A 17,120-nucleotide genomic window follows, 5' to 3' on the forward strand; every position below is an offset into this window, starting at 1 on the left:
TCTTTGTGAGTAGGTTTGGTAGTTTTAGAACCAGATGGTGTTGGATGTTGTGACATCTTGTTGTTTTTGTGGAAAGGTTTCAGTTGCCATAGCAGAGAAGTTTTATGAAGTTGCAGGAAGTTGGAAATGTTTGAGTAGAGGTTGCGTGTGAAAAGGCAATAGATGGAATTTCCAATACTAGGTGATGATTTACCATAAATGGGGCACTTTATTTTAAGTGGACATACAATATTTTTATTACCTTTTCCACTCCAAATTAATTGCTACAAATTCTCATAAATACAAATCCCTAATTTCCCTCTTAGAGATTCAAATTGATTTGCATCCAAGACCTTTGTAAAGATATCAGCTAACTGCATTTCAGTAGCAACATGCTCTAGGACTATGATTTTATCTTCCACTAGCTCTCTAATAAAATGATTACGAATATCAATATGTTTTGTCCTGCTGTGATGAATAGGATTCTTAGAAATATTTATAGCACTCAGGTTGTCACAGTACAATGTCATGACATCTTGCGTGACATTGTATTCAGTCAGCATCTGTTTCATCCAAACCAGTTGAGAACAACTACTTCCAGCTGCTATGTATTCAGCTTCAGTAGTGGACAGAGACACACAATTTTGTTTCTTACTAAACCATGATATTAAGTTGTTCCCCAAGAAGAAGCATCCTCCTGATGTGCTTTTCCTATCATCAGCACTTCCATCCCAATCAACATCACAGTATCCAATCAACACAGATCCAGATCCATGAGTGTACAACATCCCATAGTCACTAGTGCCATTGACATATTTCAGTATCCTTTTCACTTGGTTTATGTGACTGACTTTTGGTTCAGCTTGATATCTAGCACAAACACCTACAGCAAAAGCAATGTCAGGTCTGCTTGCTGTGAGATATAGCAGACTCCCTATCATGCTTTTGTAGAGACTTTGATCTACACTAACACCATTTTCATCTTTAGAGACTTTCAGATGAGTAGGAACAGGTGTCCTTTTATGACTTGCATTCTCCATGCCAAACTTCTTAACAATGTTTTTGGCATATTTTCTTTGAGATAGAAAGATAGAATCTTCCATCTGCTTGACTTGTAGCCCAAGAAAATAGGTCAGCTCTCCAACAAGGCTCATTTCAAATTCAGACTGCATTTGTTTAATAAAATGTTCGACCATCTTATCTGACATCCCACCAAACACAATATCATCCACATATATCTGAGCCACCATGAGTTTTCCTCCTTCATTTTTAACAAATAAGGTCTTATCAATGCCTCCCTTCCTGTATCCATTGTCAATGAGAAACACTGTGAGTCTATCATACCAAGCCCTAAAAGCTTGTTTCAAACCATAGAGGGCTTTCCTCAACTTATACACATGCTTTGGAAGATTTGGATCTGTGAACCCTTTAGGTTGTTCAACATAGACTTCCTCATTTAAGTAACCATTCAAGAAGGCACTTTTTACATCCATTTGGAACAGTTTAAACTTCAGAATACATGCCACTCCAAGCAATAGTCTAATGGACTCAAGGCGAGCTACATGGGAAAATGTTTCATCAAAGTCAACTCCTTCAACTTGAGTGTATCCTTGTGCTATTAATCTTGCTTTATTTTTAGTAACCACCCCTTGTACATTAAATTTATTCTTGTAAACCCACTTTGTTCCAATAACATTTATTCTTTCAGGTCTTGGAACCAGTTCCCATACTTCATTTCTCTTGAATTAGCCTAACTCTTCCTGCATGGCATTGATCCAGAATTCATCAGTTAAGGCTTCCTTGACATTCCTAGGCTCAATCTTGGACAAAAAACAGCCATGTGAGATCACTTCCCTTGATCTAGTTGTGACTCCTTTATTTGGGTCTCCTATAATGAGATCTTTAGGATGATCCTTCTGAATTCTGATAGAGGGTCCTTATTAATTTTTTCAGCTTCAGGTTCAGCTTGGGTGAGTTCACTCTCATTACTTTTGTCTGGGAAATCAGCTGGGGTATCATTTAGAGATGTCTCAACATCGTCTGTGACATCAGTTTGTTGATCATCAACCATAACATTGATAGATTCCATCATTACTTTTGTTCTGGAATTAAAGACTCTAAATGCTCTGATGTTTGTTGAGTAACCTAGAAATATTCCTTCATCACTCTTGGGATCCATCTTCCTTCTTTGTTCACGATCAGTCAGGATATAACATTTACTACCAAACACATGGAAGTATTTGACAGTAGGTCTTCTTCCTTTCCAGACTTCATATAAAGTAGTAGGAGCCCCTTTCTTCAAGGTTACTCTATTGTGAACCTAGCAGGTTGTGTTCATAGCTTCAGCCCAGAAGTGGTAGGGCAATTTCTTAGCATGAATCATAGCTCTGGAAGATTCTTGAAGAGTTCTATTTTTCCTTTCTACCACACCATTTTGTTGAGGGGTAATGGGAGATGAGAACTCATGACTAATTCCTTCAGATGAACAAAATCCAGCAAATTTACTGTTCTCAAATTCTTTCCCATGATCACTTCTGATTCTGATAACCTGACTTTCTTTTTCTCTTTGAAGTCTTAGGCAAAGATCTTTGAATACCTCAAATACATCCGATTTTTCCCTTATAAAATTGACCCACGTGTATCTGGAGAAGTCATCCACCATCACATAAGCATACTTTTTCCCACCAAGACTTTCCACCTGAATAGGTCCCATCAAGTCCATGTGGAGAAGTTTCAGCACTCTGGAAGTGGTGTCATGTCTGAGCTTCTGATGTGACATCTTTGTCTGTTTTCCAATCTGACACTCCCCACAAACTCTTCCTTCATCAATCTTTAAGTTTGGGGTTCCTCTGACAGCTTCAACAGATATAATCCTCTTCATTCCTTTAAGATGCAGATGGCCAAATTTTTGATGCCATAGCTTCACTTCTTCTTCTTTGGCAAGAGTACACATTGATGAATAACCAGTTTCTTGAGAACTCCATATATAGCAGTTGTCCTTAGACCTGACTCCTTTCATGATCACTTCATTTTCTTTATTAGTAATCAGACATTCAGTTTTTGTGATGTTTACATTTAAACCTTGGTCACACAGTTGACTGATGCTGATTAAGTTTGCAGTCAGTCCTTTAACAAGTAGCACATTGTCAAGGTTAGGCACTCCAGGGAAGTTTAGTTTCCAATCCCCTTGATTTCACCCTTTGCTCCATCACCAAAGGTTACATAGCTGGTGGCATGAGGATGAAGGTCAATTAGCAAGTTTTTGCTTCCAGTCATGTGTCTGGAGCATCCACTGTCAAAATACCAGTCTTCTTTTGCTGAAACTCTGAAGGAAGTGTGAGCTATCAGGTTAGTAGCACCAGTCCTAGGAACCCACTATTTTCTGTTGACAAGGATGTGGTGTTTGGGTCTAGGTTGATGATGAGAAGGACTAGGATAGCCATACAACTTAAAGCAGAATGGTTTTATGTGGCCAAATTTTCCACAGTAAGGACATCTCCATCTTTGGTGTTTTCCTTTATGTTGTCTTTCCTTATGATGTTGTGACACATGATGTGACATCTTTGGTTTTCTACTAGTGTGACTACACTCAGGTTTGGATTCATTGAACCCAAGGCCAAACTTGTCTCCTGCCATTTTTCCAGTCTGGAGAATTTTGTCTAAGGTGTCAGATCCATTGTTTAGCATTCTGACATACTTTGTCATCTCATCTAGTTTGGAGTTCAAGAACACTGCTTCAGTCTTCAACTTAGAGATGGTTTCCAAGTTTTCTGTCTTCTCATCCTCCAGTTGTGTTATCAATTTCTTCTGACTTTCCACTTGTTGACACACTTCTTCACTTATGTAACACAACTTTCTGTAGGTAGTGGCTAACTCATCAAATGTTACTTCATCATCACTTGAGTCTTCATCAGAACCCCATCTTTCAGTCAAGGCAGTCACAAGATTGGCAGACTCTCCTTCTGTTTCACTTTCATCAGACCAAGTAGCAGCAAGACTCTTCTTCTGTTTCTTGAGGTAGGTCCCACATTCAGCTCTAATGTGTCCATACCCATCACATTCATGGCACTGAACTCCTTTTCCTTGATTGGACTTTTCATCAGATCTTATTCTTCTTCCAGCATCATTGGACCTACTGATGTCAGATGAGATGTTCTTGACATTAGACTTAGACCTTACATCCATCTTTTTCAAAAGTTTGTTGAACTGTCTCCCCAGTAATGCTACATCATTTTCCAGATCTTCATCAGTATCTTGACCACTTTCTTCCTCTTTCTCTTCAGTGTTTGACATGAAGGCTATGCTTTTGACTTTCTTTTCAGATCCATCACACATTCCCAACTCAAATGTTTAGAAGGATCCAATTAGCTCATCCACTCTCATATTGCAAATGTCTTGAGATTCTTCTATGGCTGTCACTTTCATGGCAAATCTCTTGGGAAGTGACCTGAGTATTTCAATCTAAATTAAATGTTTGGGGATGATCCAAACAACTCTTGATTCATGAGGTGGACTGCCGCTATATCGTCCTAAAAGGATGTACATGGAGTCCAAGGAGAAGTGTATTTGATCTCAAAAAGATGGTATTGATTGATGAATGAATAAATATTGATTAATAAATAAGGTAGCTCACAAAGAATCTGAATTCTCCTGTTTACATATCCTTATAGTGCAATAAGGAAGTCCGGGCTTTCGTAGTTCATCCCACTAGGGATGAAAGCAAGGTGATTGAGGAAAAAGAAATGATTGATTGATAATGGAATATGAAGAGACTTGGCATTTGATTGATAAGAATCACACTAAAAGTCTATGAATAAGGGCAAATGCTTTGAATAACTAGGGCCTACGCCCCGTACGCAAAGTCACTCTAGACAAGGATAATAGAAACTCGGTCTCATCATTCGTTATTACTAAGGCTCATGACGTATGATACTTCTCATAACTGACAAGTTGTTGGAGAAGAATCCTCATTGTTTCTCCTTGTGTTGATGTTGCTTTGTATGAAGAAGACTTGGTAGTTTACTCGATTCGTATTGCACTAAAGTCTATGAATAAAGGCGAATGCTTTGAATAACCAGGGCCTACGCCCCATACGCAAAGTCACTATAGACAAGGGAAGGAGAAACTCCATCTCATCATTCCTTATTACTTAAGACTCATATCGTTCAATTTGAATCATATTTATCAAGTGTTGACCTTTGATTTATCTTGTATAATCCGCTGCTCAATGTGACTGGGATATCTTGCGTGAAAGACTGGTCTGGAAGCTTGGAGATCCATAGTGTTAGAATTAATCATATCAAGTGATTAAGTGGATTTTGATCACTTGAATGGATTGTGGTATTATACATGATCAAAGGATTTAATCAATCAAAATTACTTTTGATCATTTTGAATCGTAGGGCTTGAATTGACTTGAAAATTATGCTTAACCTAATCTAATTCTAAAAGTTAGAATTATCCGCAAGCTATTCCTAAGGTGGAACATGCATTTATTAGTCAAAAACGTGATTTAAAACTAATTAAAATTCTAAGTCAAATTTTAATCCCAAAGGGAATCATGCATTTATATGGTTAAAATAACAAAATAAACCCTTAAGGGGTAAAATGGTCATATTACATGGTATGTTCAATTAGAGAATTAAAACTAGGATTAAATCTAATTGAAAATCAATCATCCTAATTCTTTGTAATCAACACAATTAATTCCAATTAACTATTTTAATCCTAATTTTCATTTAAATCCAACATGTTAATTAATATTTCCTAATTACCCTAATTCTTTGTAATCAATCATCCTAATTCTTTGTAATCAACACACCTCAGTCCACATTCAGATTGAGAATTTCCCCATAATACCATAGCTACATCAAATATGCTTAAGTTAGAATCTGGTAACCTGCATTAAACATGGAAATCATGATGTCACAAAGCCAAGATCCTGACAGATCTAGTCACTATAATGCATTGCTCAACTGGCTTTAACCTGTTGCTAATAAACAAGTCAGAACATCCTATGAATCTATGCACCAAAGTGTTCATCCAAGCATGACAATTGCAACTCTGCATCATAGAATTCATCATCAAAACAAGGCAATGAAATGAGTCAGGATGCCATTACCATGCTGCAAACCCAACTCAAAACCTGCTGAACATCTTGCAAACTCAAAACACGATGGCCTTACATACAACACTTGTTGCCTTGTAAACTGATACGACAAGTTGCAATTGGTAATGCACCAGTCATGTATCCTGCAATATTCAAGACAAAAACATTCACAAATATCCAGGTAATACAACATGCTACCACCTGATACAATCCAAGTGAACCCTGCAAGCAAATGCAATTTGTCATATCAGTATGAACAAGACTCAAAACACAAACAAAAGGTATGATCACAACATAACAAAGCACATTCAAAATCTGATAGCAACAAATCAATGGATTCCAAACTGCAATGTGTGAATACAACTCAGGTCCATTACAATTTGCATGACAGAGTTAATTTGCACCTGCAAAATTGCTTATCAACACAATTAAAAATAATTAGTAAGGATAAATAACCAAAATAACAATTAACAAAAATAAGATTAACACAATTAAAAGAATGGGCCTAAGGGAGGTGCATGCCCTGAACTAGGGGTGATGGTAGAATCTGGCGCGTGGGCCTTCATGTCAAAGCCCAAATGAAACTAATTTCAGACTGGGAGGTGTGAGTCCAAGATTGGGGTGAGGGTGAAGGTTTTCGCTGGGCCTTGTGGCCCAGTTAGAAGCAATCCAAGGCAATGCAAGTGTAGAGTTTGGAACAGGGAGGAAACGCATGTGATCCACATGGACGGAAAATTAAAATTGAATTGGATCAGCGTGCATATAGTGGGACTAAACTTAGGTCACTCTTCGCCTGACCTTCGGCTTGTTCCGGTATGTAAAATTTGTTCACCGGAACTCTTTTATGAAGTGTTCCGGTTTTGTAAATTTTTTTTCATTGAACCGGAACTCTTTCAGTAAGTGTTCCGGTTTGCTTTTTTGTGTGTTCCGGAAGTCATTCCAAAAGTCTTCCGGTTTGGAAAAATACATACCGGAAGTCTTTTTGCAAGAGTTCCGATACGAGGGGTGTGAAAGTGAAATTTCTCAAATTTTCTACTGAATGGTAAAAATGTCATGGTAAATTGGTTAAAACCAATTAAGGATAAAATGGGAATTTTTAAAATTTTGTAGGGGTATGGGGCTAATTGTAGGGGTACAAGGTAAAATTTTCCGAAAAATGATAATCAAACATATCACCGGCCTCGTCTTGTTCTCTAGACCACAAATCTGTCACTAATTTCTCAAGATCTCATCTCTAACGTCCTAACCGAATCATACACTTCATGAACACTAAAAATTCAACCACAACTTACATAACAATGAACAAGATTCAGAGCCCTACATGTTAGGGCTTTGATCCCCCTTCATGCAAGGTATAGTATGGTAACTTAATTGAAGTGAAATGATGAAGATGGACCTACATCCGAAGCTGAGAAATTTCTTCGGCGAATATTGATCAGAAAAGACGAAAGACAGAGGAAAATCACTTGAACGAGAAGGTAATACTCAATAACTAGTTCTTTCTTTGAGGCTTCTTGCTTCTTCTACTTTCTAATCCATCTTTAGAAATCGCACTATGAGTGAGATGGTGATGAATTTGGAGCTCTGAGTGAGGGTTGAGGGAGAAATCAGATAGAATTGAGATTATGTTCTTAGGTGCAAAGTGAAAGAGTCCCCCCCTTGAATTGGAGTGAAGAATTGAATATATAGGGGATGTGGTTCTAAAAGACTTGGGCAGGTTGGGAAATTCCATTAGGGAAGTTAACAGAATCAGTTGAATTAAGTTATCAAATGTTCATTAAATTCACCCGAGATTCACATGAAATTCAATAGTCAGTTCCAAATTAAATCTTAGTTCGTTAGAGTTAGTTAAAAAAAGGTTGTGACAACTGGCTCTGAATGTGGATTCCTGTTATAGTTGTTAGTGGCCTGTTACTTAGAAATTGATAGTGTCAGGTTAGCCAAGTAATGAGAGAATTTACCATGTTTCCCATTCAGTTAGATTGATCCTGTTACTTGGCATAATAGTGATATTTATCACATTTGTTCCCAATGTTTTCTTGCTTGATGCTGCAGTTGACTTGGTCGATGCGTGTGGAATCATTTTGTAGGGTAATTGCCATGAGTTCTCTTGAGTTCATGTAGCCTTATTAGCTATTTGTTGTTAGATTCATCATGCTAAATTAATTATGTTAGTATGGTTAGCTTAAATTGCTAAAGAAAAGTCAGTGATGTATTGTTATTGATTCGGATGTTGTGTTCTGTTTGAATTTCGCAGGTTAGGAAGATTTGTGCTATGCAAGTGGACTGAGTTTTTTTGAACCTCTGATAAGCAATTTTGCAGGTGCAAATTAACTCTGTCATGCAAATTGTAATGGACCTGAGTTGTATTCACACATTGCAGTTTGGAATCCATTGATTTGTTGCTATCAGATTTTGAATGTGCTTTGTTATGTTGTGATCATACATTTTGTTTGTGTTTTGAGTCTTGTTCATACTGATATGACAAATTGCATTTGCTTGCAGGATTCACTTGGATTGTATCAGGTGGTAGCATGTTGTATTACCTGGATATTTGTGAATGTTTTTGTCTTGAATATTGCAGGATACATGACTGGTGCATTACCAATTGCAACTTGTCGTATCAGTTTACAGGGCAACAAGTGTTGTATGTAAGGCCATCGTGTTTTGAGTTTGCAAGATGTTCAGCAGGTTCTGACTTGGGTTTGCAGCATGGTAATGGCATCATGACTCATTTCATTGCCTTGTTTTGATGATGAATTCTATGATGCAGAGTTGCAATTGTCATGCTTGGATGAACACTTTGGTGCATAGATTCATAGGATGTTCTGACTTGTTTATTAGCAATAGGTTAAAGCCAGTTGAGCAATGCATTATAGTGACTAGATCTGTCAGGATCTTGGCTTTGTGACATCATGATTTCCATGTTTAATGCAGGTTACCAGATTCTAACTTAAGCATATTTGATGTAGCTATGGTATTATGGGGAAATTCTCAATCTGAATGTGGACTGAGGTGTAATCAGGTGTGCATTCTATGTTGAATCTTCTCTGCAAGGGGGCACAAATCACTTCCAGAATTCTACATTATGGTCTTGCAGCACTAGTATGGTTCTGACCGGTTATCAGCAGGTTTATGGCCAATGCATTGGATGCTCAAAATGGTAGTAGGTCTGCAAGTTCACTGCCTTGATGCTGACCATAGTAGTTGTAAATTAGCCTAGGTGCATTAATTTGGTTTTGCAGCATGAAGTGTTTTGCCTTGCCTTTATTCTGCAGGTATGATCAAATAACATCACCTTGATTATGACTTCGGTATGGCTTCCTATGATGGTCTATTATGTTGTTGCATGACTTTGTTTTGCTAGGTTTGTGGTTTGCTCAAGTATGACCAAGTCCATGGCATGATGACATCAAGGTTGAAAATCAAATACACATGGCCAAATTAAGATCAAAGATGGAATTGAAAAGATGGGATTAGGACTATGATGGGAGACTTATGGGTTTAGGATAGAAAAGAAATTGAGTTGACTTTGGTCAAAGTTGATGAAAAAGTCAACTGTTGACCAAAGTCAACATTTGGTCAACATGTAATTTTTGCATTTTTGTTTGAATGAGACATTTGTGGTTATGTAATTTGATGTATATGAATGAAATTGACACTTGTTTATGGATGAATTTTATGCTTGTAATGATCTTGTATGAACATGATTTGAAATTGATTGAAATGGACTATGAACATGACTTTGGATAAACATGAATGACTTGAATAAACTATTAACATGAATCAAATTGACTTGAATGGACAATGATGAGCATGATCCCAATGGTATGAAATGGACTTGAACAACATTGACCAGGTGGAACCAAGCAAGTCATGGACTAGGCATGTGAAATGTCCAAATGAAATGTCATGGAATGGAAGCAAAGAATGGAAGTTATAGGACCAAAGACTTGAGCTGGGACCAATGGGCTTAAGCCCAAATAAATGGAACCAAACCAAGTAATCAACATGAATGAACCAAGAATAAGAGGTTATTGGGGGACCTTGATCAAGCCAGGGAAAAGTCAAGCCTTAGGACCATATCCTCCTTGATTAGGGTTACATGAGGCATGCGCTTCAACCAAGGTCTTTGAATTAATCATGATGCTTCACAAACAAATCTTCAATGGGTGAACCCCCATTAGGGTTTTGATACCCAAGACAAGATCCAGAGAAACTCCATAAGGCTTCATAACCATATCATCAAGAATTAGGGTTTGAAGACCCTAAGGAGTGCCATGATGAAATTTTGTTGAATCCACACTTCAAAGATCAGGAAATTAGGGTTTTACATCCCATATGCTTTGATGGATATTCAATGCCATGCCTTGAAGGCCTAATCCATACACAAACCCTAGCTTTGCAAGTCAAGAGCTTTGAATCTATAGTGATAATGGATGAATGATGCGTATGAATGAAGCATGAATGGATACATAAGGTTCCCCAGTCAAGGGTTGAGTGAAAAGGTGAAAAGGGGAGGGAAAATTTTGGGGTACAACAAGGGGCAAGTGCTCCCCTTGTCAGATTTCTTCTCAAGTGTCGGACACCCCATGGATGGCCAGATTTGTGCTTTGGAAGAGAATGGAATAGCTGAGGAAGAAGGACTGGTTTACAAGAAGGTTGAAGGACAATAATTAACCAACTGGATTGCGTTTGAGTTACCTGAAGTCACAATGTTAGAAAAGTAATTTTCCTGTTTGATGTTTCCCGTTTAAGAAACAAAAGTACCCATGCTATGCCCAAAGCATGGGGGAACCATTTGTAGGGCCCTCGTCAAATTTTCTATTAATCAATAAATGGAAATGTCACTCTTTGCATCCAAATTTTTCTCACTGTCTTTCATCTATTTTTTACTTTCTTACTTGAATTAAAAATGACAATGTTTTCTTACTTTTCTTTAAGTATTTATTCATTTTTTTCCTTCACAAAATAAAAAGGATGAATCATGAATCATGCAGATTCCCCCCAATTTCCACCGATAACGACTCTGCTATGGTCCCATATGACTTCGACAATCCAATCAATCACGCCGACGAAGACAGTGAGGACGATTGTGAACTCCCTAAGGAGTTAGCACGACTACTAAAGCAAGAGTCAAATGTCATTCAACCACATGAAGAGTCAGTATAAGTGGTCAATCTCGGAACTAAAGAAGAAGTAAATGATGTCAGAGTAGGCTCAGCTCTACAAGAAGATGTGAAGATAAAATTGGTCAAGCTCTTACAATACTACATGGATGTGTTTGCATGGTCTTACCAAGACATGCCCAGTATCGATACTGACATCGTGGTCAATCATCTACCCCTCGAGGAAGACTGTCCTCCTATGAAGAAGAAGATAACAAGAACTCGTCCTGACATGGCTATGTAGATTAAAGAGGAAGTGCAAAAGCAGCTCAACGCATGTTTTCTAGCAGTTTCCAACTACCCTTAATGGATTTCCAACATCATGCTCGTGCCCAAGAAGGACGAAAAAGTGCGTATGTGTGTAGGCTACAGATATTTTAATAGAGAAAGTCCCATATACGACTTCCCACTACCTCACATTGATGTGCTAGTTGACAACACCGCTCAATTCTCCGTCTTCTCCTTCATGGATGGCTTCTCCGATTACAACCAAATAAAAATGGCTCTGGACAACATGGAGAAAACTACTTTCAGCACCCCATGGGAAAATTTTTGCTACAAGGCCATGCCCTTTGGCTTAAAGAACATTGGTGCAACATATCAACATGCAATTGTGACACTCTTTCATGACATGATTCATAAAGATATCGAAGTGTACGTTGACGACATGATCGCCAAGTCCCAAACTGAAGGGGAGAATTTGGTTAATTTAGAGAAGTTATTTGAATGCTTTAGGAGGTTTAAGTTGAGAATTAACCCCAGTAAATGCACATTTGGGGTAAGATCTGGAAAACTGCTAGGCTTCATCGTCAGCCAACGAGGCATCGACGTAGACCCCGAAAAGGTAAAGGCCATACAAGCTATGCCCACACCTAAAACTGAAAAGGAGGTCCGAGGATTTCTTAGGAGATTAAATTACATTGCCTAATTCGTATCTCACCTCACGGCCACCTGTGAGCCGATCTTCAAATTACTTTGCAAGGATCAAGCTGTCATATGGAACGACAACTGCTAAAAGGCCTTTAAGAAGATCAAGGAGTACTTACAAGAACCTCCGATCCTGATGCCTCCTGTACCTGGAAGACCTCTAATCATGTACTTAACAGTCCTTAAAGGATCTATGGGATGCGTCCTCGGCCAGTACGATGAAACTATAAGAAAGGAGCACGTAATATACTACTTAAGCAAGAACTTTACCAATTGTGAGAGTAGGTATTCGATGATTGAGAAGACCTACCATGCACTTTCTTGGGATTCCAAAGGCCTAAGGCAATATATGCTCACTCATACAACACTCTTAATATCCAAGATGGATCCAGTCAAGTACATCTTAGAGAAGCCCGCTCTAATCGATAGAGTAGCTTGTTGGCAAATGGCTTTAACCGAGTACAACATCTAACATGTCACTCAAAAAGCTATCAAAGGGAGTGTATTGTCAGACTATCTTGCACATCAACCTTTGGAGGACTACCAGTTTATGAGCTTTGAATTCCCTGACGAGGACATCATATTGATAAGGGATTGCAACATCCCCGGCCCCGAGGAAGGACCAGAACCTGGATCTCGATGGACACTTGTGTTTAATGGAGATTCTAATGCTCATGGTAATGGCGTTGGGCATTCATCACCTCCCCAAGCGGTTTTCACTTACCCTTCACTACAAGGTTGTGTTTTGAATGTACCAACAATATGGCGGAGTACGAGGCTTATATCTTTGGCATTAAAGCTACGATTGATCTTAGGATCCAAATTCTTGAAGTCTATGGAGATTCAGCCTTGGTCATTAGCCAGGTCAAAGGAGATTGGGAAGCTCGAGATCACAAGCTAATCTCTTACAAGGAGCATGTCCTAAAGTTGATCCCGTACTTTGACGAGATTACATTCAATCACATTCCTAGAGAGGAAAATCATTTGGACGACGCCTTAGCAACACTTTCATCCATGTTTAAGGTCAAATGGAAAAATGAAGCACCATCTTTTCATCTTGACTACTTGGACGAGCCTACTTACTATTTGAAAGCCGAAGACGAAGTTGATGGCCATCCTTGGTTCTATGACATCATGAAGTTCCTAGAAAGCCAAGAGTATATAGAGAACGCATCCATCACCGACAAGAAGTATCTTCAAAAACTTTCATCAAAATTCTTCTTAAGTGGAGTAGTGTTGTACAAAAGGAATAATGATTCGGCTCTGCTTAGGTGTGTGAACAAGCTAAGTGAACACACGACGGTGAAGAAAATCTTGAGGGACATGAAGGTTCCTTTGGGACGCATGCTAGTGAACACAAGACGGTGAAGAAAATCTTGAGGGCAGACTACTGTTGGATGACCGTGGAGATTGATTGCTACTACCACGTCCAAACGTGTCACAAATGCCAAATCTGCGCTGATAAGATCCATGTACCGCCATTACCATTCAATATCCTAACATCACCTTGTCCTTTCTCCATGTGGGGCATTTACGTGATCGAATGCACTGAGTCAACTGCTTGAATGAACATCGTTTCATCTTGGTAGCTATAGACTATTTCACTAAATGGGTGGAAGAAGTATCGTACACCAACGTCACAAGAAAAGTGGTGGCTCGATTCATAAGAAAAGAAATCATTTTCCATTATGGGGTCTCAAAAAAGATCATTACTGATAATGGATCTAACCTCAATAACAAGATGATGAAAGAGTTATGTCAAAGCTTCAAGATCGAACATCACAATTCATCGTCGTATCGGCCAAAGATGAATGGTGTTGTTGAGGCGGCCAGCTAAAATATCAAGAAAATCGTGCAAAAGATGGTGGAAACCTATAAAGATCAACACGAAATGTGCTCGTTCGCATTACATGGCTACCGTACCTCCATACGTACTTCCACCAGGGAAACCCCATTTTCCCTTGTGTATGACATGGATACAGTCCTACTTGTTAAAGTAGAGATTTCTTCCTTAAGGATTTTGACTAACGTCAAGCTTGACGAAGCCGATGGGTGCAAGCCCAATTTGACCAACTGAACCTCATTAACGAGAAGCACTTGGCAGCCATCTGCCACAACCAACTATACCAAAAGCGCATCAAGAGAGCACATGACAAGAAGGACTTTCCCCGAAGCCTCAAGGCCAGATACCTAATCTTAAAGAATATTCTACCGATTCACACCGACCCAAGGCGAAAATGGACGCCAAACTACGAAGGCCCATACGTTGTAAGAAGGGTTTTATCTAGAGGAGCCTCAATCCTTGCAACTGAGGATGGTGAAGAACTTCCATCCCCTATGAATATGGATGCAGTAAAAAAATACTATGCATAAAAAAAGCGAAAGAGCCTAATAAGTTGAAAACCTGAAACGACGGATTATACAAAAATGGGTATCCCGATAGACTGAAAACTCAAAAGGACGGTCTAGGCAAAAATTAAGAATTCATAAAAAGCGAGAGGTTTCATTCTGCTAAAAAATCTTCTGCACTCCCCCAACAAGTCATTCCAATCATTTTATTCTGAAGCAAGATATGAGGACCTTCAAGGACATAAGGACTATAGCAGAATCGGGACTTGGTGGAAATCCAAGTTGTTGCCATTATAATTTCTCAATTTCTTTTTGCAATCACCTCTTTTAGGAGTTGCTTCATTGTATAAATTACCCATTTTTGGGATCATTTTTAATAAAATCGATTCCATTATATGTGCTCATTAATTTTACTTTTCCTGCTTTGTTTGTGAAGTGTGACTTTTCTTGAATTAACATTGCATTAAAAAAAATTCAGGTATACAAAATTTTACAAAAAAAAACTTTTAAGGGAAAAACACCAAAATTACTTCTCTTTCAAAAGTATCTAACAATGACTACAGTCCAACATGATTGAGATACCTCAACACTGTAGCGCCACACAGTCTCTCGAACTCGGCCCAATCAAGAAATTCCACAGCTTGGACATCAGAAGATCCAGATTTCGATGTCGGGAAGTCAGTCCATTCTCCCCAAGAAAATTCCAAGACCAATCATCACTGGCACTCCTAAAAAACTATACCCCCGCAAAGTTCAATTGTACTTGGAATAATTCATAAACCTTGCATTTGCATATTCCCCAACAACCCGAAAATACATCAACATTTTGCATACATAACATTGTATCATAAGTATCCTCTTTAATTCACACTTCAATCTTATTCAAGAATGATTAGGCAAATTTCTGACCTTCCCAAACGTTGTTAGGGATTGTCCATGTCAAATTTCGGAATTTCCCAGCCGTTGTTAAGGATTTCCACCCAGTAGAGTTAGATATTTTAGCCATTGCTAAGTGTCATCACTAAAGCTCCCAAATTTCTCCCCAAGTAGAGTCAGGTATTCCAACCGTTAATTGGAATCATCATTGAGCTATTTTGGATTCCTTAGTGAAGTCGCCACCTTCGACATTCCCCTACCAGAGTCAGGTATTCCTAGCCTTCGCTAGGAATCATCGCTGAACTTCTTTTACCCTACAAGAGTCAGGAATTCCTAGTCATATCTAAGAAGCATCGTTGAACTTCTTCTTTCCCCAACATAAGTCAGGTATTATAGCCGTTGCCAAAAATCTTCGTTGATCTGCTTTCTTTTCCCAGCATAAGTTAAGTATTTTAGTTGTTGCTAAGAATCACCACTGAAGTTTCAATCATCCTCAGATAGAGTCAGGTATTCCAACCTTTTATAAGGAATCGTCACTGAACTATTTGATCTCCCTAGCATATGTCAGGTATTTTAGTTGTTGCTAAGAATCGTCATTGAATTCTTAGTTTATCTCCAAGCAGAGTCAGGTATTCTAGCCATTACTGAGAATCTTCGTTGAACCATTTGGTTTTATCCCCTATCGAGTTAGGTATTCTGGCCGTTGCTAGGAATCGTCGCTAAACGTCTTCTTTTTCCCCCATAGTCAGCTATTCCAAGCTATTTCTAGGAATCATCACTGAACCTTTTTCCTTCCTGCAGAGTTAGGTATTCCAGCCATTGCTACGAATCGTCACTGAACTTGAGGTTATCCCCATAAATGTCAAGTATTTCAGTCGTTACTAGAAATCATCGCTGAACCTACACTCCCCCATCTGAGCCAGGTATTCCAGCCGTTTCTAGGAATCACCACTGATTTTCCTCCCCGACCGTTGCTAGGGGAAACCACCTTTCTTTACAAAAATTCTTATCCCTAGCGGAGTTTCTTCCTTACCATTCTTCTTGGAGTGTCGTCACCAAACTTTCCTCTTTAAAGATATATTTATGTCGCACCATATCACATGCCATGCATAATTACTACAACCATATTCATGATCCCTAGAAAATCATTTTCGTAATATTCCCGCCCCCAACAGGGTAAATTTCCGGTTATTCTTTTTAGTATTTAATCCTCTCATACCTTAAATGCATTGAGAGCCATTTCTATCCATACATTCAGGTCTGAGAAGATAAAATAGGGGCAGTTTCCATACCCTCAAATTTACCTTACCTCCATACCACCCTCCATAACCCTAATTCATGAGCATATATCCAACACATGTAATCTCATATGCATTTATAAATAATGATCTACAATGTTCCACAAACTTAAGGCATGGGGTTTCATCTATGAAGCCTCAAGACCCACTGATCATGTTGAGGTGTGCCAAGCCACCTTGACCCTAGTCTTCATCTTCAAGCATCCCACAAGCTTGGGAGATCAAGAAAGACATATTACTCACTCTCCAAACCCTAATTGGATGATGAGTCCCCAATTTTCTATTTTTCTTCATCTGATTTTTATTTTTCCACGTTATTTCACTGATTTTCTATTTTTCATGAATTTTCTCCTTTCTCCTTTGTTTTAATTGGTTTAAAAATACTTTTCTGAATTTTTAAATTCTGAAAAAATT

The 17,120-nt window shown here is 38.6% G+C and overlaps 1 protein-coding gene and 1 long non-coding RNA gene across 2 annotated transcripts; both read left to right on the plus strand.

Moving 5' to 3' along the window:
* Nucleotides 1-7,234: 7,234 nt before the first annotated feature.
* On the plus strand, nt 7,235-9,765 carry LOC127105889 (uncharacterized). The gene is made up of 5 exons (XR_007795163.1): nt 7,235-7,566; nt 8,346-8,411; nt 8,594-8,803; nt 9,026-9,366; nt 9,456-9,765. It is a non-coding gene; the product is annotated as an uncharacterized LOC127105889 (long non-coding RNA).
* A 3,180-nt stretch (nt 9,766-12,945) lies between these two features.
* Nucleotides 12,946-13,551, plus strand: LOC127104127 (uncharacterized). The gene has a single exon (XM_051041333.1). It carries the CDS (start codon nt 12,946-12,948, stop codon nt 13,549-13,551), a length of 606 nt encoding a protein of 201 aa, XP_050897290.1.
* Nucleotides 13,552-17,120: the final 3,569 nt, after the last annotated feature.

Source organism: Lathyrus oleraceus, chromosome 7, assembly GCF_024323335.1.
Source record: "Lathyrus oleraceus cultivar Zhongwan6 chromosome 7, CAAS_Psat_ZW6_1.0, whole genome shotgun sequence".
NCBI classification, from domain to species: Eukaryota; Viridiplantae; Streptophyta; class Magnoliopsida; order Fabales; family Fabaceae; genus Lathyrus; species Lathyrus oleraceus.